This window comes from Aquarana catesbeiana, linkage group LG04 (genome assembly GCF_042186555.1).
Source record: "Aquarana catesbeiana isolate 2022-GZ linkage group LG04, ASM4218655v1, whole genome shotgun sequence".
NCBI classification, from domain to species: domain Eukaryota; kingdom Metazoa; phylum Chordata; class Amphibia; order Anura; family Ranidae; genus Aquarana; species Aquarana catesbeiana.
Window position 1 is genome coordinate 485,254,304 of NC_133327.1, and position 23,724 is coordinate 485,278,027.

Here is a 23,724-nt window from a genome sequence, read left to right on the forward strand (position 1 = left end):
TACCTGTAGTATTATTAGTATGAGAACACCGATATTGTCTTCAGGTAGCTTTAGGTGCACACTGTGCAGAGGACACAGTACACTAACTGTAAATACTGTAGCTGCCTGCCTGTGGTATTAATAGGATCAGAAGAACACCACCAATTTTCTTCAGGTAGCTTTAGATGCACACTGTGCAAAAGACACAGTACACTAACTGTAAATACTGTAGCTGCCTGCCTGTGGTATTAATAGGAGCAGAACAACAGCAATTGTCTTCAGGTAGCTTTAGGTGCACACTGTGCAGAGGACGCACTACACTAACTTGTAAATACTACAGCTGCCTGCGGTACTAATAGGATCAGAAGAACACCACCAATTTTCTTCAGGTAGCTTTAGGTGCACACTGTGCAGAGGAGGCACTACACTAACTGTAAATACTGTAGCTAATAGGACTAGTAGGATCAGAAGAACACCAGCAATTTTCTTCAGGTAGCTGTAAATACTGTAAAAACACCTGCCTGCTTGTCAGTAGGAAGAGAATAACAGGAACGGATCTAGCTAAACTGAATACAGTGTATAATATATATATATATATATATATATATATATATATATATATATATACACACATACACACACACACACACACAATACACTAAGTGCAGCTAACTGACTGGCCTGCCTCTATCTAATTTAAATCAAATGACACTCTCTCTATCTCTCTCAACACCAGAAAACACTACACAGGGCTGACGTGCAGGCGGCCTTATATAGTGTGGGGAGTGTACTAAACACCCTGAGCCATAATTGGCCAAAGCCACCCTGGCTTTGGCCAATTACGGCTCTCTGTACAGACGGCGCTGTGATTGGCCAAGCATGCAGGTCCTAGTGCATGCTTGGCCAATCATCAGCCAGCAATGCACTGCAATGCCACAGTGAATTATGGGCCGTGGCGCGTCACTCAAATTTAATATATTTCGTAATTCAACGAACGGTCGAACATGCGTTGTTCGAGTCGACAGACATTTACCCTCCCTGTTACATTCACATTTGACACATGTGCCTTACACTATAAGGCCTTTCCTTCTATAGACGCCACATAGATGGAGTAAACTACACGCAATATTATCCCAGGAAACTTTAGACAATTGTACTGACCTCCCATTAAAAGTTTACGAGTATGTGATACCTAATATAAAAATCCAATCATGGTTACGATAAGATACTGTCCTACAAAGAATTGTTATCCTAACAACCCAGACCAGTACCTTTTTCACATGTACAAATCACCCACCTTCATCATGGTAACCCAAACATGCACTACAAGATTCATAGAAAAACCTGGACATAACTACTGTCAAACCATGACAAGCCAAAAGGGTTGTCATGGTTCTACAATATGCTCCAGTATGAAGGAGACTTTCAAAAATCTTCCAACATGCATGTGATGGATCTCGAATACTCCATATGGGAACCTTCGCCAGACCTGTCTCCTGTCCTCCAAATGCACCTGCAGCCTGCAGACTCGCCATAACTAGCCCTTAACCCCTAAATCGTGAGACAAGCCACACAGGTGTCGAGGGTTAAACATGCAGAGCATAAACTCTTTATTAAGTACCAAACATATACTTTTAAACACAGTTAGGGACACTCCCCTTAGCCTTGTCATAGAGGAGGTAGGGGACAAGGAAGAACCAATGGAAACTCAACATTTGTATATTCAAACAACTACAGTTGAAACACATAAAGGGATTATGATAAGCAGACAGCCCCTCCTTACACATCCCCTGCTGGATGGTGTCTCCAGACCTTTGTCTATGTGTGAGACGGGATGTAGCATTACCTTAAATTATCTTAATGCCATTTTGTCCCCAAGTCTCTCAGCCTCTTCTGGGCCAAAATCTGTGGGAAGGAGGCCAGCCCACATCCCCCTCCAAAACACACAGTGACAGTGGGTTCTGTCATATTTCTCCCCTTTTAAAAACAGACTAACCAGATCCCTGACCCTCAACTGGTCTGGACCTGCGTTAGTCACAAATTCCCACCCCGGGCAAACAGAAAAAGAAACAGTACGACTCTGGTGCTGGGGAGCAAAACCGCACATACATCTCCTGTGAATAAAAACAGCCACTGTAGAGCAGGACTGGCTGTACGCACTCCCGTGATCCGGGGCTGGGTTGCCGGTATTGGGGAGAGGTAAATAGCGCTCTGCCTCGATGCCAGTGCTTCAGCTGGTAGGGAATGTAGGCTGGTAGTGCTAATCTGTTGGGGAGGAAGAGGTACTTGCTTTCTTCCTGGTGTAGTTACCAGCCACTGGGGAGGTATCTTGCGGGGACTATCTCCCAGACTCTCCGTCTCTTTTTCTGATGCTGGGCAGAGACCAACATCGCTCTGCTCCTTAGCCAGTGCTTCTGCTGGGGGGACATATACAAAGGTTCAGTCGCTGGAGAGGGGAAAGGGTTTTCCCCCTGCCCGGGTCTGTGACCAGCTGCTGGGGCGACTTCTGACAGGGGCTGTCTCCCAAACCCTCCAAAAACATACTGAGGGCTGGGCAGGGGCCAGCGACACTCTGCCCCGTAGCCAGTGCTTATGCTGGGGGGATAAACACTGGGGTAGTGTCCAAGTGCTGGGGATGGCGAATTGCTTTCTCCACTCCCGGTGGGGATATCTGCTGCTGGGGAAACAGCTCACTGAGGTCATCCCTTGGACTCCCTGGATCTAAATCTGAGGGTGGGCAGAGGCCAGCAGCACTCTGCTCGATCGCCAGTGCTTCTGCTGGGAAGGTGAACACTGGGTTAGTGTCCAAATGCTGGGGATGTAGAATGGCTTTCTCCACTCCCGGTGGGGATATCTGCTGTTGGGGAAACAGCTCACTGAGGTCATCCCTCAGACTCCCTGGATCTAACTGAGGGTGGACAGAGGCCAGCGGCACTCTGCCTCGTAGCCAGCACTTCTGCTGGGGCACCAGATGCGATACTCTGGACTTGCTGCTGATCACCATCTACCAGCCTTTCAGCGCCCGTCTCAACTCCCCCTTCCGAGACTTCTATGCTGTTAGCTTGTCTCGCTGCCTGGGAAACCTCTGGTGCATTCCGGCATTCTAGAACTCGCAGTGCCCTCTGTATCATCACTGCTTCTTCCATTGCGGTTAGGACAGGAAAAAACATAGAGGCACACCTGGACCCATTTGCTCTGCATCTTCGCGACTGTTCGCTATTTCTCCTGGACAGTCCCAAGCAATGGGAGCCAAGCCGGGCTGCTGGTCACTGTCAAACAGCCACTTGTAGGCGATCTCAAGCTCCCATTCCTGCTCAACCAGGATCTCCAATTCCTCCAGGTCACACGCCTCTTCGGGGAGGTCCAGCACCTCATCTTGGAAGTCCAGGATGTCTTCCAGCCGCCACTCCTCATCGTTCCCAAAGTCTGGGTCTTGGTACATTTTTTGATGGAGCAGCCCCACGCCGCCATAGCCAACGCCTTTTGTCGGGCTGCCATCTGCTGTACCTGGCCACAGTTGAGCTGTGAACCACCGGAGGGCTCTGTAGCTGGCGTCTAGCCTCATCTCCTCCCGGATCAATCTTCCGAGCTCCGTCTTCAAATCATCTCGCAGTCGTTCCCTCAGGAACACCTCTCACACACGGTACTGCGTCCAGTACATCTCTGTGGAGGAGGGAAGGATCTTCCTCTGATGTTGTCACTCGTAGCTTAGCGTCTCTTGCCGATGGATCACATCCCCCCCAGCCGAGCATGGTGTGCTCTGTAGCTGGTCCCCGATGTTTCTTCCTCATGCCTTGCAGCCTGCTCCGGAACTCTGCTCTCATGCTGGCCAGTCCCCGTATCGCTCCTCGGCGGCTGACCGGATCTTGAATCCTGGTGGTGGTTTGGATGTCCCGGACTGCAGGAGACATCCTACTGCTGCCACCACTGTGACGGATCTTGAATACCCCATATGGGAACCTCCGCCAGACCTGTGTCTCCTGTCCTCCAAACGCACCCACAGCCTGCAGACTCGCCATAACCAGCCCTTAACCCCTCAATCGCGAGACAAGCCACACAGGTGTTGAGGGTTAAACATGCAGAGCATAAACTCTTTATTAAGTACCAAACATACACTTTTAAACACAGTTAGGGACACTCCCCTTAGCCTTGTCATAGAGGAGGTAGGGGACAAGGAAGAACCAATGGAAACTCAAAACTTGTATATTCAAACAACTACAGTTGAAACACAAAGGGATTATGATAAGCAGACAGCTCCTCCTTACACATCCCCTGCTGGATGGTGTCTCCAGACCTTTGTCTATGTGCGAGAAGGGATGTAGCATTACCTTAAATTATCTTAATGCCATTTTGTCCCCAAAGTCTCTCAGCCTCTTCTGGGCCAAAATCTGTGGGAAGGAGGCCAGCCCACATCCCCCTCCAAAACACACAGTGACAGTGGGTTCTGTCATATTTCTCCCCTTTTAAAAACAGACTAACCAGGTCCCTGACCCTCAACTGGTCTGGATCTGCGTTAGTCACAAATTCCCACCCCGGGCAAACAGAAAAAGAAACAGTACGACTCTGGTGCTGGGGAGCAAAACCGCACATACATCTCCTGTGTATAAAAACAGCCACTGTAGAGCAGGACTGGCTGTACGTACTCCCGTGATCCTAGGCTGGGTTGCCGGTATTGGGGAGAGGTGAATAACCCTCTGCCTCGATGCCAGTGCTTCAGCTGGTAGGGAATGTAGGCTGGTAGTGCTAATCTGTTGGGGAGGAAGAGGTACTTGCTTTCTTCCTGGTGTAGTTACCAGCCACTGGGGAGGTATCTTGCGGGGACAATCTCCTGAACTCTCCGTCTTTTTCTGATGCTGGGGAGAGACCAACATCGCTCTGCTCCTTAGCCAGCGCTTCTGCTGGGGGGACATATACAAAGGTAGAGTTCAGTCACTGAAGAGGGGGAAGGGTTTTCTCCCTGCCCGGTTCTGTGACCAGCTACTGGGGCGACTTCTGACAGGGGCTGTCTCCAAAACCCTCCAAAAACATACTGAGGGCTGGGCAGGGGCCAGCAACACTCTGCCCCTGTCATGAACAGGTGTGACCAGACTGTGTGGACTGCACAGAGATAACCCAAACGCATGTAAATGAATAAATAATATTTATTAAAATAAGTGATAATTCAGAAAATACAGATAGTGCAAAACCAACCAACAGAACCCCACAGACAACAGATAATATATACAGCAAAGGGCAATACCGGAATCACAGATGTCAGCCAGGCCAGGGTCATACACAGCAGGTCAGCAGGAACAAGGGATATACCAGAGACATAAACGTTAGCCAAGCCAAGGTCATACACAGGAGATCAGCAACTAAACAAGGGCAGGTTGGGAAAGGGAGATAATGGATGGGATAGGATACAGGCTCAGGAACAGGTTCAGGGTCCGATACAGGTTTACAGGATACAGCTTTACAGAATAACAGGTTCAGGATACAGGTTCAGGGCGCAAGGAAGAAAGATACCAAGGCGAGCATGTGAGGGCTTGCCGGGTATTTATAGGACTGACTATAATTGGCTTCAAGTCACACCTGAGCGCAGGGAGTGTTGTCTTCTCCATACTGCCAGGATCCATCCGCTGGTGGATATCAGTACTGCGGCCAAAAGATGAAATGACACCAGCAGGGAAATATTCTCCTGACAGTTCAACACTGCCAGGAGACACCTGCTGGTGGACCCCAGTACTGCATGCCAAACAATATATCTTACCAGCGGATGGACCCTTTCCTGACAGTACTCTTCCCTAAAGGAGCGGCCTCCGGACGCTCCAACTAGTCTTAATTGTCCATGGTCTATGGCATCAGGCAGAATGGTGGAAGAAGGCATTTCAGGCTGGTCATCAGGCACATCCGGGCAGACGGCTGGCATGTCAGAGTCATTGAGCTGGGCAGCGGACAGGAACAAGCCAAGCTGGGCAGCAGACGGGAACAAGCCGAGCTGGGCAGCAGACGGGAACAAGCCGAGCTGGGCAGCAGACGGGAACAAGCCGAGCTGGGCAGCAGACGGGAACAAGCCGAGCTGGGCAGCAGACGGGAACAAGCCGAGCTGGGCAGCAGACGGGAACAAGCCGAGCTGGGCAGCAGACGGGAACAAGCCGAGCTGGGCAGCAGACGGGAACAAGCCGAGCTGGGCAGCAGACGGGAACAAGCCGAGCTGGGCAGCAGACAGGAACAAGCCGAGCTGGGCAGCAGACAGGAACAAGCCGAGCTGGGCAGCGGGCACTTCGAGCTGGGCAGCGGGCACTTCGAGCTGGGCAGCGGGCACTTCGAGCTGGGCAGCGGGCACTTCGAGCTGGGCAGCGGGCATTGAGACATCAGGCTGGGAAGCTGGCACATCAGACTGGGAAGCTGGCACATCAGACTGGGAAGCTGGCACATCAGACTGATAGGCAGGCATCGGGACATCAGGCTGGGAAGCCGGCACATCAGACTGGGAAGCCGGCACATCAGACTGGGAAGCTGGCACATCAGACTGGGAAGCTGGCACATCAGACTGGGAGGCAATCTTCGAGACATCAGGCTGGAAGGCAAGCTGCAAGACATCAGGCTGGGAAGCTGGCACATCAAACTGGGAAGCTGGCACATCAGACTGGGAAGCTGGCACATCAGACTGATAGGTAGGCATCGGGACATCAGGCTGGGAATCCGGCACATCAGACTGGGAAGCTAGCACATCAGACTGGGAAGCTAGCACATCAGACTGGGAAGCTGGCACATCAGACTGGGAAGCTGGCACATCAGACTGGGAAGCTGGCACATCAGACTGATAGGCAGGCATCGGGACATCAGACTGGGAAGCCGGCACATCAGACTGGGAAGCCGGCACATCAGACTGGGAAGCTGGCACATCAGACTGGGAAGCTGGCACATCAGACTGGGAGGCAATCTTCGAGACATCAGGCTGGAAGGCAAGCTGCAAGACATCAGGCTGGGAAGCTGGCACATCAGACTGGGAAGCTGGCACATCAGACTGGGAAGCTGGCACATCAGACTGGGAAGCTGGCACATCAGACTGGGAAGCTGGCACATCAGACTGATAGGTAGGCATCGGGACATCAGGCTGGGAAGCTGGCACATCAGACTGGGAAGCTGGCACATCAAACTGGGAGGCTGGCACATCAAACTGGGAGGCTGGCATATCAAACTGGGAAGCTGGCACATCAAACTGGGAAGCTGGCACATCAGGCTGGTAGGCAGGCATCGAGACATCAAGCTGGAAGGCAAGCTGCAAGACATCAGGCTGGGAAGCTGGCACATCAGGCTGGGAAGCTGGCACATCAGGCTGGGACACTGGTATCAAAACTTTAGGCTGGAACATGGACACAAGGTCATCAGACCAGTCAGCAGGCACTGGATCGTCAGGCTGGGTAGCAGGCACTGGAACGTCAGGCTGGGCAGCAGGCACTGGAACGTCAGGCTGGGCAGCAGGCACTGGATCGGCAGGCTGGGCAGCAGGCACTGGATCGGCAGGCTAGGCAGCAGGCACTGGATCGGCAGGCTGGGCAGCAGGCACTGGATCGGCAGGCTGGGCAGCAGGCACTGGATCGGCAGGCTGGGCAGCAGGCACTGGATCGGCAGGCTGGGCAGCAGGCACTGGAACGTCAGGCTGGGCAGCAGGCACTGGATCGTCAGGCTGGGCAGCAGGCACTGGATCGTCAGGCTGGGCAGCAGGCACTGGATCGTCAGGCTGGGCAGCAGGCACTGGATCGTCAGGCTGGGCAGCAGGCACTGGAACGTCAGGCTGGGCAGCAGGCACTGGATCGTCAGGCTGGGCAGCAGGCACTGGAACGTCAGGCTGGGCAGCAGGCACTGGAACGTCAGGCTGGGCAGCAGGCACTGGAACGTCAGGCTGGGTAGCAGGCACTGGAACGTCAGACTGGGTAGCAGGCACTGGAGCGTCAGACTGGGTAGCAGGCAGAGGTTTGGCAGAATCAGGTGGGTTAGTTGGTGTGGAAGCAAGTTGGGTTACTGGCAGGATCGTGTGGGTAGGAAAGAATTTTTGTTTCTTTTTTGGTTTAGCCCGTGCAGTTTTGTATGTAGGTGCAGGGCTGTAAGTAGCTGGACAGAAGGAAGACCAAGGAACTGTGGCTGGAGGAGGGTTTTGTGGGATTGTTACAGGTAGAGGAAAAGAGACAGGAGGATTGAAGGCGGGATAGGTGCTACACTTGGAGACTGGGTAGTAGTATTTGGTAGGGGGTTGAGTAAACTGGGCTGTAGCTGAGGTTGCCATAGGCGACGGGGAGGTAGATTTTTTGGAAGGCAGATGATTAATGGCAGGGCTGGAATATTGTGGCTTAACTAAAGACAGGAGATCTGACCATGCCTGCAGCACAGGTTGAACAAATGCTGATTCACACACAGCCTGACTAACCAGAGATTGTACTGAATAAATGCAATCAGATAACACCTGCTGGGAACAAGCGGAATAATGTTCATCAAAGAAAGCCAGATCATCCTCTAACAACCATACCAGGGATTCAACCTGGTCACAACTGAAAGGAGGGGAGAAATCGTCACTACCTTCGGGAATGCATGACAAGGCCGACTCTGCACACAATTGGATCAAAGGCTGAACATCCTCAAATAACGCATGACCCCGATCTACTAGTAAATGGGCTGTTTGGATCGTTTCCAGCAGTTGGTCACGGGTCCAATCTTTAAGAGTCTGACAGCAATATTCATTATCCTCTGCTGCCAGCAGAGAATAATAGCCAATTTCATCAAAGTCCATCTTTTGCGCGACCACCGTAACAGGACGGTTTCTCAGTGCAGCCACGTCTGGTCAGGGCTGGCCTTGGTATACTGTCATGAACAGGTGTGACCAGACTGTGTGGACTGCACAGAGATAACCCAAACGCATGTAAATGAATAAATAATATTTATTAAAATAAGTGATAATTCAGAAAATACAGATAGTGCAAAACCAACCAACAGAACCCCACAGACAACAGATAATATATACAGCAAAGGGCAATACCGGAATCACAGATGTCAGCCAGGCCAGGGTCATACACAGCAGGTCAACAGGAACAAGGGATATACCAGAGACATAAACGTTAGCCAAGCCAAGGTCATACACAGGAGATCAGCAACTAAACAAGGGCAGGTTGGGAAAGGGAGATAATGGATGGGATAGGATACAGGCTCAGGAACAGGTTCACGGTCCGATACAGGTTTACAGGATACAGGTTTACAGGATAACAGGTTCAGGATACAGGTTCAGGGCGCAAGGAAGAAAGATACCAAGGCGAGCATGTGAGGGCTTGCCGGGTATTTATAGGACTGACTATAATTGGCTTCAAGTCACACCTGAGCGCAGGGAGTGTTGTCTGTTCCATACTGCCAGGATCCATCCGCTGGTGGACATCAGTACTGCGGCCAAAAGATGAAATGACACCAGCAGGGAAATATTCTCCTGACAGTTCAACACTGCCAGGAGACACCTGCTGGTGGACCCCAGTACTGCATGCCAAACGATATATCTTACCAGCGGATGGACCCTTTCCTGACAGCCCCGTAGCCAGCGCTTATGCTGGGGGGATAAACACTGGGGTAGTGTCCAAGTGCTGGGGATGGAGAATTGCTTTCTCCACTCCCGGTGGGGATATCTGCTGCTGGGGAAACAGCTCACTGAGGTCATCCCTTGGACTCCCTGGATCTAAATCTGAGGGTGGGCAGAGGCCAGCAGCGCTCTGCTCCATCGCCAGTGCTTCTGCTGGGAAGGTGAACACTGGGTTAGTGTCCAAATTCTGGGGATGTAGAATGGCTTTCTCCACTCCCGGTGGGGATATCTGCTGTTGGGGAAACAGCTCACTGAGGTCATCCCTCAGACTCCCTGGATCTAACTGAGGGTGGACAGAGGCCAGCGGCATTCTGCCTCGTAGCCAGCACTTCTGCTGGGGCACCAGATGCGATACTCTGGACTTGCTGCTGATCACCATCTACCAGCCTTTCAGCGCCCGTCTCAACTCCCCCTTCCGAGACTTCTATGCTGTTAGCTTGTCTCGCTGCCTGGGAAACCTCTGGTGCATTCTGGCATTCTAGAACTCGCAGTGCCCTCTGTATCATCACTGCTTCTTCCATTGCGGTTAGGACAGGAAAAAAAAACGTAGAGGCACACCTGGACCCATTTGCTCTGCATTTTCGCGACTGTTCACTATTTTTCCCGGACAGTCCCAAGCAACGGGAGCCATGCCGGGCTGCTGGTCACTATCAAACAGCCGCTTGTAGGCGATCTCAAGCTCCCATTCCTGCTCAACCAGGATCTCCAATTCCTCCAGGTCACACGCCTCTTCGGGGAGGTCCAGCACCTCATCTTGGAAGTCCAGGATGTCTTCCAGCCGCCACTCCTCATCATTCCCAAAGTCTGGGTCTTGGTACATTTTTTGATGGAGCAGCCCCACGCCGCCATAGCCAACGCCTTTTGTCGGGCTGCCATCTGCTGTACCTGGCCACAGTTGAGCCGTGAACCACCAGGGGGCTCTGTAGCTGGCGTCTAGCCTCATCTCCTCCCGGACCAATCTTCCGAGCTCCGTCTTCAAATCATCAGGAACACCTCTCGCACACGGTACTGCGTCCAGTACATCTCTGTGGAGGAGGGAAGGATCTTCCCCTGATGTTGTCGCTCATAGCTTAGCGTCTCTGGCTGATGGATCACATCCCCCCAGCCGAGCATGGTGTGCTCTGTCGCTGGTCCCCGATGTTTCTTCCTCATGCCTTGCAGCCTGCTCCCGAACTCTTGAATACCCCATATGGGAACCTCCGCCAGACCTGTGTCTCCTGTCCTCCAAACGCACCCACAGCCTGCAGACTCACCATAACCAGGTGTTGAGGGTTAAACATGCAGAGCATAAACTCTTTATTAAGTACCAAACATACACTTTTAAACACAGTTAGGGACACTCCCCTTAGCCTTGTCATAGAGGAGGTAGGGGACAAGGAAGAACCAATGGAAACTCAACACTTGTATATTCAAACAACTACAGTTGAAACACATAAAAGGGATTATGATAAGCAGACAGCCCCTCCTTACACATCCCCTGCTGGGAGGTGTCTCCAGACTTTTGTCTATGTGCCATGACCGAACCCAACACAATTAAACACAGCAAAAGGGGGGGGGTGGAGAAGGGATGTAGCATTACATTACATTATCTTAATGCTATTTTCGGGCAGCATGGGAGGCAGCTTTCAGGCGCCTTACAGGTGCTACGTCTAGCGCTAAAACGCCTGAAAACTGCCTCAGTGTGAAAGGGGTCTTAATGTGCTGAATACACTACTGAAAGTCTCTCTCTCAGTCTCTTCTGGGCCAAAATCTGTGGGAAGGAGGCCAGCCCACAGCCCCCTCCAAAACACACAGTGACAGTGGGTTCTGTCACAATGCAAAACTGGGAAAAAGAACTAGACTCCGCATACACACAGAGGGAATGGCAAATGGCGATTCAATCTCACTTTTGTTACTCCCACTGTGAGAACCACTGAGAGCTGAGGTTAAAGATGTTATATGTGCTTTACGGTCAACACAGAGGACACGGGGGCACTCTTTACGTCTAGAGGAAAAGAGATTTCATCTCCAAATACGGAAAGGTTTCTTCACAGTAAGAGCTGTGAAAATGTGGAATAGACTCCCTCCAAAGGTGGTTCTGGCCAGCTCAGTAGATTGCTTTAAGAAAGGCCTGGATACTTTCCTAAATGTACATAATATAACTTGGTACTAACATTTATAGGTAAAGTTAATCCAGGGAAAATCCGATTGCCTCTTGGGGGATCAGGAAGATATTTTTTTCCCCTGCTGTAGCAAATTGGAGCATGCTCTCCTGGGGGTTTTGCCTTCCTCTGGATCAACTGTGGGTATAGAATTGGGTATATTGGATTGTACGATATTTTTTATTTTATTTATTTATTTTTTTTATGGTTGAACTGGATGGACGTGTGTCTTTTTCAACCTGACTAACTATGTAACTATATATAGAACCTACCTAACACCAGTTAGACTAGCCCAGATTTACCCAGATTACTCTCCCATTTGTTGGAGAGAGTGCAGGGAAAAGGGAGGCACTATGCACATACTTTGGAGGTGCAAAGGGGTAAGAAGTTTCTGGAAAGCAGTTTTTTCCCCCAATCACTAACATTCCTGGTCTCATCATTATCCCGACTCCACCAGATTGTTTTACTTAACGTAGGAACACACACTGTACCCACACAGTTCAGATCCCTGATTGCGCATATTTTTATTGCGGAAAAGTTAACTATCACATCCAAATGGAAGTCCACAAAAGCTCCCAATGTGTCTGAGGTGATACAAAGAGTACAGTTACAATACACTTATGAAAAATATTTCGCTATAAAATTCCAAAACCTATTTAAATTTAATTTCTGTTGGAATTCCTGGGTAGCATGTCACCCGGCTATTGACTGATGATTCTTGAAAGCTATGTAACAATAAATGTTTGGTCATTCATATATTATTATGGTACATGTTATTATTGTTTCTTAGTTGTATTTTCTGTCTTTGTTATATTAGAGGTATTAGCGGTATTAACCAGTTATATCTTAAAAGCTACCAATATTCTAGAACTAATGTAGCCATATTTGTAATGTGTCCTAAGGATATGCTTGCACGAAAGACGGGGGGCGTTGCCCTGTATCCCATAGCATAGTTAGTTCCCAAATGGCGTACTGGGGGGACGGGGCAGCGCCTTCGACCAGGTGAAACTCCTGGCCCAAACTCTCAAGCAACACATTAAATTAATATATACACGATGATATTTGATTGTTTAACTATAATACCTATATAATCAGTCATCCTTTTCTGACTTATCTTTATGTTCCGAAACATTTTGTGTTATGTAAAACTCAATAAAAACTATTTGAAAAGATAACAAGTATAAATCCAATATTTATACAAAAGATCTGTATAATGTTATAATATTAATGATTTAAAAATACAGTATTATACAAAATAGATTTCATGGGGACTGCACCATAAAATATTTGGGAAATTCTTTTAACAATATACAGTATGTGAAGAAGTTCACTGATTGGATACTGGCAATAAATCTTGAGAATACACGTATTACTTATATAAGAAATATCATGTTACTGAATTTTGGTTGAAATTCTTCTTCTGTTTATGGATTTAAAAAAAGTATATTTGTTCTATCTGTGTTTTTGTGACACAAATCTTTCAATATATATCATATCCAGTTTTATTAGCTACGCCATACTCACCTAAAATTTCAGCATCTTTTTCATTTAAGTGTATATTGTGCAGGACTAATTTTTCAATTTCCACAAGATTGCACAAGCCATGTAGCAAATCCCCTAAAAAGTCAAGACATGAATTAGTTACAGCAGTTGATATGCTATATTTCAAACTTGGAACAACTGGAACACTAAAGTGATATTAAAGGCTTGTTTGTTTTTGTTTAAAAATAAAACATGTTATGTTATACTTACCTGCTACTGTAATGGTTTTGCACAGAGCAGCCCAGATCCTCCTCTTCTCAGGTACCCCGCCGGCGCTTCTTTGCCCTCCCTCCTGCTGAGTTCCCCCACAGCAAACAGCTTGCTATGGGGACACCCGAGATGAGCCGCTGCTTTGTGTGTACATTCAGACACACAGCTACGGCTCAGCGCTGCTCCCTCTCTCTCCTCATTGGCTCACTGACTTTGACAGCAGCGGAAGCCAAAGGCGCTTGCTGCTGTCTCAGCCAATGAGAAGGGAGAGTCCCGGACTACCAAGGCTCACGAGCAACATCACTGGATCGAGATGGGGCTCAGATAAGTATTAGAGGGGCTGAGGGGGGCATTCTAATTATATATTGTATAGAATGCAGTATAGAATGCATTAGGATAAAAAAAGTCTGCCTTTAGAACTAGACGTGTGCAATTCGTTCAGTTCCAAATTAGTTTTTCAATGAATTTTGAAAAATTCATTAATTCCGAATTTCCAAATTTTTTAATTTCCGTATTTCGAATTTCCGAATTTTCACATTTGCAAATTTCCAAAAATTCTAAATTTCAGAATTTGGTAAATTCAGAATTCAGAAATTCAAAATTTCGGAAATTGGAAAATTCTTATTCGGAAATTCAGAAGTTCGGAAATGTGAAATTAGGAAATTTTAAAATTGAAAAATTTGGAAATTTGAAAATCCGAAAATAAGAATGAAAATCCAAAAATTCGCAAACCCGAAAATCTGAAATAATAATAACTATTGAATTATAGGTATTGGAATTTCCTTTCAAATTTTGCTGTTAATGAACATAACGAGTACGAATTTATCCGAAGTTACGAATTATCTGAAATAACGAATGCTGTATCTAAATGTGGAACGTAACGATCTAATAATAATAAATAATAATAATAAAACCTTTTTATTATTATTATTTATTATTAATTTGTTCCATTCCATTTGTTTAGGTACGGCATTCATTATTTCAGATAATTCGTAACTTCAGATACATTTGTATTCATTACATTCACAAGCAGCCAAATTTGAAAGGAAATTCCAATACCTATAATTTAATAGTAATTATTAGTTATTATTTCAAATTTTACTGATTCTTTTTTTCAGATTTTTTAATTTTCGTATTTTCAAATTTTTGAATTTCGAATTCCGAATGTTCGAAAATTCGGAATTTGAAAATTCGAAATTCAGTCATTTGAAAATTCGAAATTCAGAAATTTGAAAATTCAAAATTCAGACATTTGTAAATTCGAAATTCAGACATTTGAAAATTCGAAATTCAGACATTTGAAAATTCGAAATTTCAAATTTCTGAATTTCGAATTTTCAAATTTCCGAAAAAAGCAAAAAAAGAATGAAACGAAAATGAAAACGAACAAATTTTTAATCAGTGCACATGTCTATTTATAACCACTTTAACAGAGTGAAAAGGAGAATAAGGATATACCCCCCACCTGGAAATTCAAAAGGAGATAACTAAATAACTCCACCCCATCCTGTACAAAGGCAACCCAGTACTAAATGGAACACATTTCTGCATGCAAAAAAAAAAAAAGGTGTGAAACCTGTGCATATATCGGAAGCACCAATAGGATACCAGTGACGGGATCACAGCAGGATTACAGAATACAGGGTACTTTTTTGCTGTGGAACCTTAAATGTGATATACCTAATAGTCTGTGCAAAGTTGTACAATGTTCTGCAGCAGAGGCCAGAGCAGAAGTAATCTCAAATGTAAAGTAATTATGAAGAACTTTTAAAACACAGAAAGCATAATTAGAAAATTGGAATTGTAATGTAAATTCATAATAAAAAGCAAATCTCTGGACCGTTTGGTCAGAAAAGGAACAAGAATTTTTTTTACCACTTTGATTTTAAAGTTCCAACCCCTGACAACAAAGCATTTTCCTGACAGACTCCATGGCAGCCTTTGTGTGGGATAACCCAACTCCTCTCCAATGCTATAGGACCCCACTCTCATAAATTTGAGCTCACCACGAGAGACTGCATTCCTTTTTTGTCCTCCTTTGTTTTGGACCTACAAACAATGCACTTACGTTTACGGACGTCCAATCGATCGAGGTTGATGCCGGGCATACCTTTTAACGATGTCAGGTTAGCCCAGGGCCCAGCCATGGGCGGGTGCGTGGCTCCAGGCCTCTGTGTCCGGTGGTGGGGACGGCCTCTCTATGCCCAAGTGTGGTGGATCAGCTGGCAGGTGTTATATTCTTGTGTCTCCCCTTGTGTGCCTTATCCTTCCCTTCTCTCTCTTCTTCCCCTTCTATGGTGCATGGAACACAGGTGCGTCCCAGTACACGGCTCCCTCTTCCGGGTCACGGCTCTGGCATGCTTCTGCGCATGCGTGCTCCTCGGATGAAGCCGAGGCTTGGTTTCGGGTATGTGCACTATGGCTGGGGTCCTGGTGGCCGCGCAGGCACGCTAAATTGATGGTGACATCATTACAGCAGGGATATTTAAATCCCTGTGAGCCCCTGTCATACTGCAACAGCTCCTCCATACACCAGAGTTCCCAGGTTAAGGTAAGCCCGGCCTGGGGTTATGGTGCAGGGTGAGGGGGGGCAGAGATGGCTCTTAAAGGGCAAGCTACATGCTATTTACTCTCCTTCTCTCAGGACGTGCATGTTCCTACAAGGCTGCCGGATCATCACTTATCGTCTGCCAGGGTGCAATGGACAAGTCACCGCCTCCGTGCGGCCAGCCCTCTTGCTCTAGGTACATGGAGTGTGAGAGAGGAGGGGGCCAGGTTCACATTGGTATGGACATTTCCCTTAACGTGATGTGTTTTCTGCCCTTCTCCTTTTTAGCCCTTGCAGGTCGGATCACCAGTTTATTGTCTAGGACCCATCAATAGAAGAGATTTTCCCATTCCTCCTCCAGACACTGCATCCATGACAGCCGCTCTGATCACAGAGCCTGCTGGAGATGTGGGACACGAGTCCCGGAGGGCAAGTCACTGTGTGAGTCATGTTATGCCCAGGCGGTTGGGGAGAAAGAGACGGAAAATCAACAGATGGAGTCTCTCGATAAGCGTGTGGTGTACCAATCCCTAAAGGAGTGGGGTACAACCCGCACGCGGAGCCAGTCCACCACTAACTGGCTCCCTGGCTGATGGAGCCCAGAAGGATCCGGGCCCATTCCAGCCTTACTATCATGTACCTGGTAGTAGAGCCTGATGGGACGAGGAAGGCCTCCCTTACACCTCTGACTTGGGGCTTCTGATAATGTGAACAGAAAGCGTCGGAGTGCAGAGTCGCACCAGTGCCAAGGAATCTTGCAGGCAGCAGGGCGGATGTCCTGGACGGCTGGAGAAGATACTGGAAGGTCTTGGCAGGTAGGCAGCTGGTGCAGGTGACAGCAACAGATAGCAAGGTCAGGCAAGCTGGGTCATACACGGCAAGATATTCAGATGCAGGGTGCAGGCAGGAACATAGTCTGGAGGCAAACCAGGTCTGGAACCAGACGAGTGAAAACAGGAGCCAAGGCAGAAGGCAGAAGAAGGGTCACAGGACAAGCTGAGGTCAATGCAGGTGGAGTTCAAGGGATGGTCAAAACAAGCCGGGTAAACACAGAGATCACACACAGGTTTCACAGATAACAGAGTACACAGGAGCTTGAAGACGAAGCAGCACTGGAAGCAGGCACTGGCTGGGTTTAAATAGACTGTTTGGCGCCAGCGTCAATAGTGGGTGCGTGCAAGCATTGGCGAGCACGGGGATGCGCAACGGCTTCTGTTTGCACACCGGTTTGCGCATGCGCACTTCCATTTACTATGAGCAAAGGGAATAAGTGGTGTTCTGCGCTTTGGAGTATTTCTAGAGGGGCGAACTTGTCTGCTGATACTTACAATGCCTCCCCCAGCTCTTCAGACAGCGAATTAGAGGGGGATGAATTTGTTGGTGCCTTCAACGTCACCCTGGTTTCCTCACTAATTAAGGTGGTCAAAGAGGCCCTTAAGTGGGAAGATCCTTCCAACCCCTCCAGCTAAGCAGAGGAAGTTCTTTAAACACCTGGGAAAGGAACGTTCCAATTTTCCGTTCCTTTCTGAATTGAGGGATATCATTGATGAGGAGTGGAGCAAGGTAGATAAGAAGATTTCTATGTCAAGCAAAACTACCAGATTATACCCCTTCAAGGCAGAGGAAGTGAAACATCTGGAAAATGCTCCCCTCATAGATGCAGCACTGATGCGACTGGCTAAACTCGTCACTCTTCCCTTAGAGGATGCTGTATCCTTCAAGGATGGGCTTGAGAGCAGAATAGACCAAGATCTCAAAAGAATGTTATGGGTTAGCTGGTATGGCTTGCAATCCCACCTTGGTCCTCGCAGCCATGTCCAAGGCTATGAAAGCCTGGACAGAGAATGTGGACTCTGTACTCAGAGGCGTCTCAGAAGAACTGGCCAGGGGCTCGGCAGTTCAGGAATTGAAGCTGGCAACGGCCTTCCTGGGGGCCTTCCTGGGGGAGGCTTCGATCGATCTTATCTGCCTGCTGGCCCGGACTACGCTATGCTCGGTCATGACTAAGCGGGTGTTATGGTTGTGCCCTTGGCTCGCTGATCCGGCATCTAAGCAGGCCTGGTGTAGTATTCCCTTTGAAGGGCCCTCGTTGTTTGGTAACAGGCTGGATAGCAAAATAGCGTGAGCCATGGCTGGGAAGTTGGGTTTCCCACCCCAGGATAGGAGTCTGTTTGGTCAGAAGAAGCCCCAGCGCAGAAGACGCAGTACTGAGCATTCAAGGGAAGCACGCTCCTACAGGCCCGGCCGGGATTTCAGAAGAAACTGGAGCAGAGGCCAGACACTCTTCCAAAAATCTGCTAAAAGCCAGGCATCCGGTGGACGCTGGCTAAGTCGTTTTGAGATTGGGCCTGCCCAGGCAGGTCAGGTGGGAGTGCGTCTGCTTCTCTTCCGGCATGTCTGGGTGGCCTCAATCTCAGATTACTGGACCATCAAGACCGTCTCCACACATGGTCCTTCGTCAGTACTCCTCCCCCCAGATTTATTTCCACCTTGCTACCACGGTCAGAAGAAAAGAAGCAGATGTTACTGTCCTGCATGGATTCACTGATAGTACTAGGGAGTCGCGGTGCCTGTTCCGAAAGACGAAGAGTTTCAGGGGGTATACTCCCCTCTCTTCCTTGTGCAGAAGAAAAAACGGTTCATGGCGCCCCGTGATAGACATAACTTACCTAAACATGTTTATAATATCCGAAAGATTCAAAATGGAGACTTTGTCTACCATCCAACAAGCAGTGCAGCCAGGCAATTGGCTAATCTCAATCGATTTGAAAGATGCCTATTTTCATGTGCCTGTGCCAAAAGAATTCCAAAAATACCTCCGGTTCAGTCAGGCAAGAACATCTACAGTTCATCTGCCTCCCTTTCGGGCTGACAACCTCACCCCGAGTCTTTTTGAAAGTTCTTCTGGCTGTGGTGACCCTCATCAGAACAAAAGGGATACGCTTGTACCACTATCTCGATGACCTCCTGTTACTGTTCCAGGACAAAGAGCAGCTGTTGATCCACAGGGAGCAAGTTATCTCCACACTGTCCGAATTCAAGTGGCTCCTAAACTTGGGAAAAAGCCATCTGTAACCAGCCCAGTGTCTGGTATACTTAGGGGCCCAGTTCGACACGGTGGAAAGCACCATCTCCCTCCCACTGGACAAGATCCCAATCATCCGAGAGAGAATCTCACAGACTCTCTCCCTCCCACTGGACAAGATCCCAATCATCCGAGAGAGAATCTCACGGACTCTGAGCTCCTCACGCCTAAAAGGCCTCACAGTGCCCAAGAATTATCGGCACGATGGTCTCTACGACCTCCATGGTTAAATGGTCTCTGTGGAGGTTATGCCCTTTTCAAACAGGGTTCCTTCAACAATGGAATTCAGGGGACATCAATCAGTCCATTCACATATCCTCAGTGATGAGGAACAGCCTCTTCTGGTGGCTCCAGCGCAGAAATCTGCTCACCTGTCACTCCATTGCCCCTGTCCCATTGGTCATGGTCACGACCGATGCCAGCGGTGCTGGTTGGGGAGCCTTTTGCAGGTCAGATCTTGCTCAAGGCAAATGGGATGCCCGTCTTCACAACCCGGGCTCAAACGTCCTGGAACTACGGGCAGCCTGGTGTGTCCTCCAATCTTTCACTCATCTCCTCAAAGGGGAGTCAGTTCTACTGAAAATGGACAACACCACAGCGGTCTATGTGAAGAGGCAAAGGCACCCGGAGCCCCACCCTTTTCTAGGAAGTCAAGCCCATCATGTCCTGGGCTCAGAGAAACTTGGCCAATATTTCAGCGGTCTTCGTCCCCGGAGTTCAGAACGTCCAAGCGGACTTCCTGTCTTGCACACAGTTAGACAACAATGAGTGGCCTCTTAATGCGCAGACGTTCAAATAGATTCTGTCCTTGGGAGTCAATCCTGAAGTGGACCTATTTGCACCCCCCTGCAACTTCAAGATCAAGAAATATTACACTAGAGCCGTTGCAGCCAGGCCTTTGGAGTGGATGCTCTGTCGGATCAGTGGAACTTCAACAGGGCATACGCCTTTCCCCCGCTCCCGATCATCTTCAAGTTTCTTCGGAGACTCCAAGCGGAAGCGGTCGAAGTGGTGGTGATAGGGGAGGAGCGGCGTGCTGACGTCACCACCACACCACGCTGAACCCGGAAGGAACGGGCAGCAGCTGAAGCCGGCCGGCGCATCTGTGATTTTAGAGGCGAATTTAAACTGCACACTTTGTAAGTGCCTTTCTTTTATTTAATAAAGTAGCATTTAACTGTATTACGCTATGGAGCATTCTTTTTTATGTTTATCTATGGATTGGGAGCGGAAACATCATCATTAGGCTGACTTCCCGGAGAGGTGACTTGTGACACACATCCTGACAGAGACCCAGTGGCTGGGGGACACAGCCACTTGCGTGTATGATCTCTGTGACAGGAGATCTTTGGATCTGGTAAGGGGCTTACTTACTTGAGGTGGAGGAACTCCCTACAATATCACGCTCCTTAGGGAGACAGTTTTTTCTTGCACACTATACATCACTTGAAGAAAGGGTGTCTTTCTCCCTCTATCCATTAAGTTTTTGTACCCACAAGGACTATTTTTTTGATTATATGGACTCATTATAATTGTATTGATCACTGAATTCTTACTCACCATCATGCATGTGATTTACATTTTTTAGTTATTGAATATTTTTTAATATTTTGCTTATGCTTGATTGTTACTAAGTTGGTTGTATCAATCATGATCACGTTCATTTATTAGCAGCGCAGCCTATTATTTGTACAGTTAATAAGGTGGGGGATGTCTCACATTTAAGGTTGTAGCAGCATTTTGTTGTTATTTTTGGTCTTTTTTTGCTTTGTCCTTTCACTGAACACATGTGTGGAATATTTTTCACTTAAGGGATAGCGCAGTATTTTTCTTTATGGTTTTACAGGTGATAGCACCTTACTGGCCAAACAGGCCATGGTCTCCCCTCCTGATTCAGCTCAGCTTCCGGGACCTGGTGCCTCTCCTTTCCAGGCCGGACCTTCTCTCTCAGGGGCAGTCCTTTTCCGGTGATGTTGAGACTGATGGTCTGGTTTTTGAGAGGGAAAGATTGATTTCCATCCTCATGAGCTCGAGAAGGTGAGTACCAATAAGGTTTATAGGAGAATATGGGCCAAGTTCGCTGAATTCTCATCCTCTATAGGCAGATCATTCAGAGATCCAGGAGTTTAGGATATCCTAAGTTTCCTCCAATCCTGCCTAGATCTGTCTCTATCCATCAGCTCCCTAAGGGTCCAAGTCTCGGCCTTGTCGGCCTTCTCCGGAATATCATGGGCCGTTCATCCTCTAATCCGGCAGTTCTTCCATGAGGCGACAAGACTCAGGCCCCAAAGAAGACCAAGATTCCCCAAATGGGATCTTCCCCTTGTTCTTGACTCACTGTCTGACTCCAGTACCTCAGGATCAGCTCTGCTTTCTGTCAAGGATCTTTCTGCAAAAGTTGCCTTCCTAGTTGCTGTCACTTCGGCCAAAAGGGTTTCTGAGATTGGATCCTTGGGTCATGAAGAACCATTTCTGACCTTCTTCCCGGACCGGGTGGTCCTTATCCCTATGCTCGGTTCAAACCCGAAAGTCACCTCAGTGTTCCATGAAAACCGAGAAATTGTCCTACCTACATTTAGGGCCCAGGGGTCCACCGAAGCTCATCCTCTGGATGTAGGCAAATTACTGAGGAAATACCTGCAAGTTACTTCCTCCTTTAGACGCTCTGACTACCGGTTTATCTTGAACTCTGGCTGTAACAAAGGGAAGCGAGCTTCGACCAGAACGATTGAGGCCTGAATCGTCCAGTCCATTCAACAGGCTTATAGGGCTAAGGGCTTGGCTCCTCCAGAGGTGACAGCACATTTCACCAGGGGTATGGTGGCTTTGTGGGCAGCAGCCCGGCATGTGGCTCCAGGCATCATCTGCAAAGCGGCCTCATGGGCCTCCATTAATACCTTTATGTCACATTACTGCATAGAGCCTGCTTCTCTATCTTCTGTGAACTTTGGTTTAAGAATCCTGTCGGTTGATGGGTTCAATTAAATTTTCTTTAATCAGCATACCCACCCGCGTGGACTGGCTAGTTATTTCCCACACGTAGGCTGCCATGGAGTCTGTCAGAGAAACTGAAAATTTATTATCAAATACTTACCGTAATTTTCCTTTCCTGATGGACTTCATGGCAGACGGAGGTCCCACCCATTGGTCAAGAGATGGCTAATTATGGAACGCAGTCTCTCGCGGTGAGCTCAATTTTATGGGAGTGGGTTCCTATAGCATTGGAGAGGAGGCGGGGTTAACCCACACGTAGGCTGCCATGGAATCCATCAGGAAAGGAAAATCACGGTAAGTATTTGATAATAAATTTTCCGTTTTTTCCCTCAAGTCTTTGGTCAGCGGTACAAGGACATTGTAAAGGACTGTCACCTTAATGAGCTCATAGAAAGATTCTATAAGGCTCTAGAAGAGTTTGAACAAACGCCCTCAAACCACTGAAACTTGAAAAATTATTCTTTGGGATAGCAAACCCTTTATAGCTTGACAAAATTCTTTAGAGCATTAAAAGAATGCTGAATGAAAAAAAGGGGCACAAGTGAGGAGGGTTGAGGAATCCTCTAGTCTGCAACATTGTATTCTGATAGTTGAACTGTGAGAATACTCTGATGGTGGCTGCAGCTGCTGATCCATAAACATTTTCCAGTGTAGCCATTTGACAAAAATCAATCTAATGATTGACTTCTGGCAAACAGGGAGGTTCACACAAAGATTGAAAGTTGGCCAATCCCTACTGAACTGGTCGAATTTTGATCCATCTACAAAGTGATTGTAGTTTATTTGGGAAAGTCCATTCTCCCCAAATTTAAATGTTACAAGCAAACCAAGTCATCTAATGTACTGAAGAAAATGTTTGTACTAACGTTCGTATTAATATTTGTTAGAATATCTACTAGTTTATGGCCAGGTTTAGACTTCACACCCCAGGTGAATACACGATACCTGCCAGGGGTCAATCCTAAAAATGAAGCTGGATACCACTGATTTGCACTGGAAACCACTAAATCTGTGCACAAACAAGTGGGGTATTCATGGATGAATGACTACTGCACTGTTTTTGGGGGATACTGGAGCAGTCAGACTGTGCACTAGTTGTCACTGCACTGAATCCACCGACATTGTGATTCGCCATGACACATGAAAACAGAGCCCGATTCTATAGAATTAACCTCCAGGTATGCGACTGTATGGACAAGGCTGTCATAAAAATACAACAAATATTTGAGAAAATTGGGAAAACCTGTGCTCATTAGATTAATAGAGGAACTTCCGGAATTATAGATATCCAACCTGAAACTACCAGTATCAGCAAAATCCCCTTGAAAAGTCTGGATCCAGCACAGCTGGAGAATAATGCCCCGACTCTTTAGGATACTAAGTTCAATTAAGCTTGTTTAGCAGGAGTGAAGATCTAGTCTGCATGGGGCTGCCCCTTTACTTATTTACCAATTTTTCTGTAGGTGGCAACATAACCAATGGTATAGAATCTACAGCGCTGTGCCCCTCAATGAACAATAGAGAAAAGTTCTTGTTGCCTCGGTCGTCTATTTTATTCCTGGTCAACAATCCTTTACTGTTGGTTAACAAATGGTAATGGAAATATTTTTTACTATAGGCATTG

General features: G+C 47.7%; 1 protein-coding gene across 2 annotated transcripts in view; it reads right to left on the bottom strand.

The window, feature by feature from the left end:
• Nucleotides 1-23,724, bottom strand: part of NLRC4 (NLR family CARD domain containing 4) — a 630,421-nt gene that overhangs the window by 390,701 nt on the left and 215,996 nt on the right. For both annotated transcript variants that reach the window (XM_073627642.1, XM_073627641.1), the window contains exon 5: nt 13,246-13,338. In XM_073627642.1, coding sequence (XP_073483743.1) covers nt 13,246-13,338 — 93 coding nt within the window. The remainder of the gene's footprint in view (nt 1-13,245; nt 13,339-23,724) is intronic.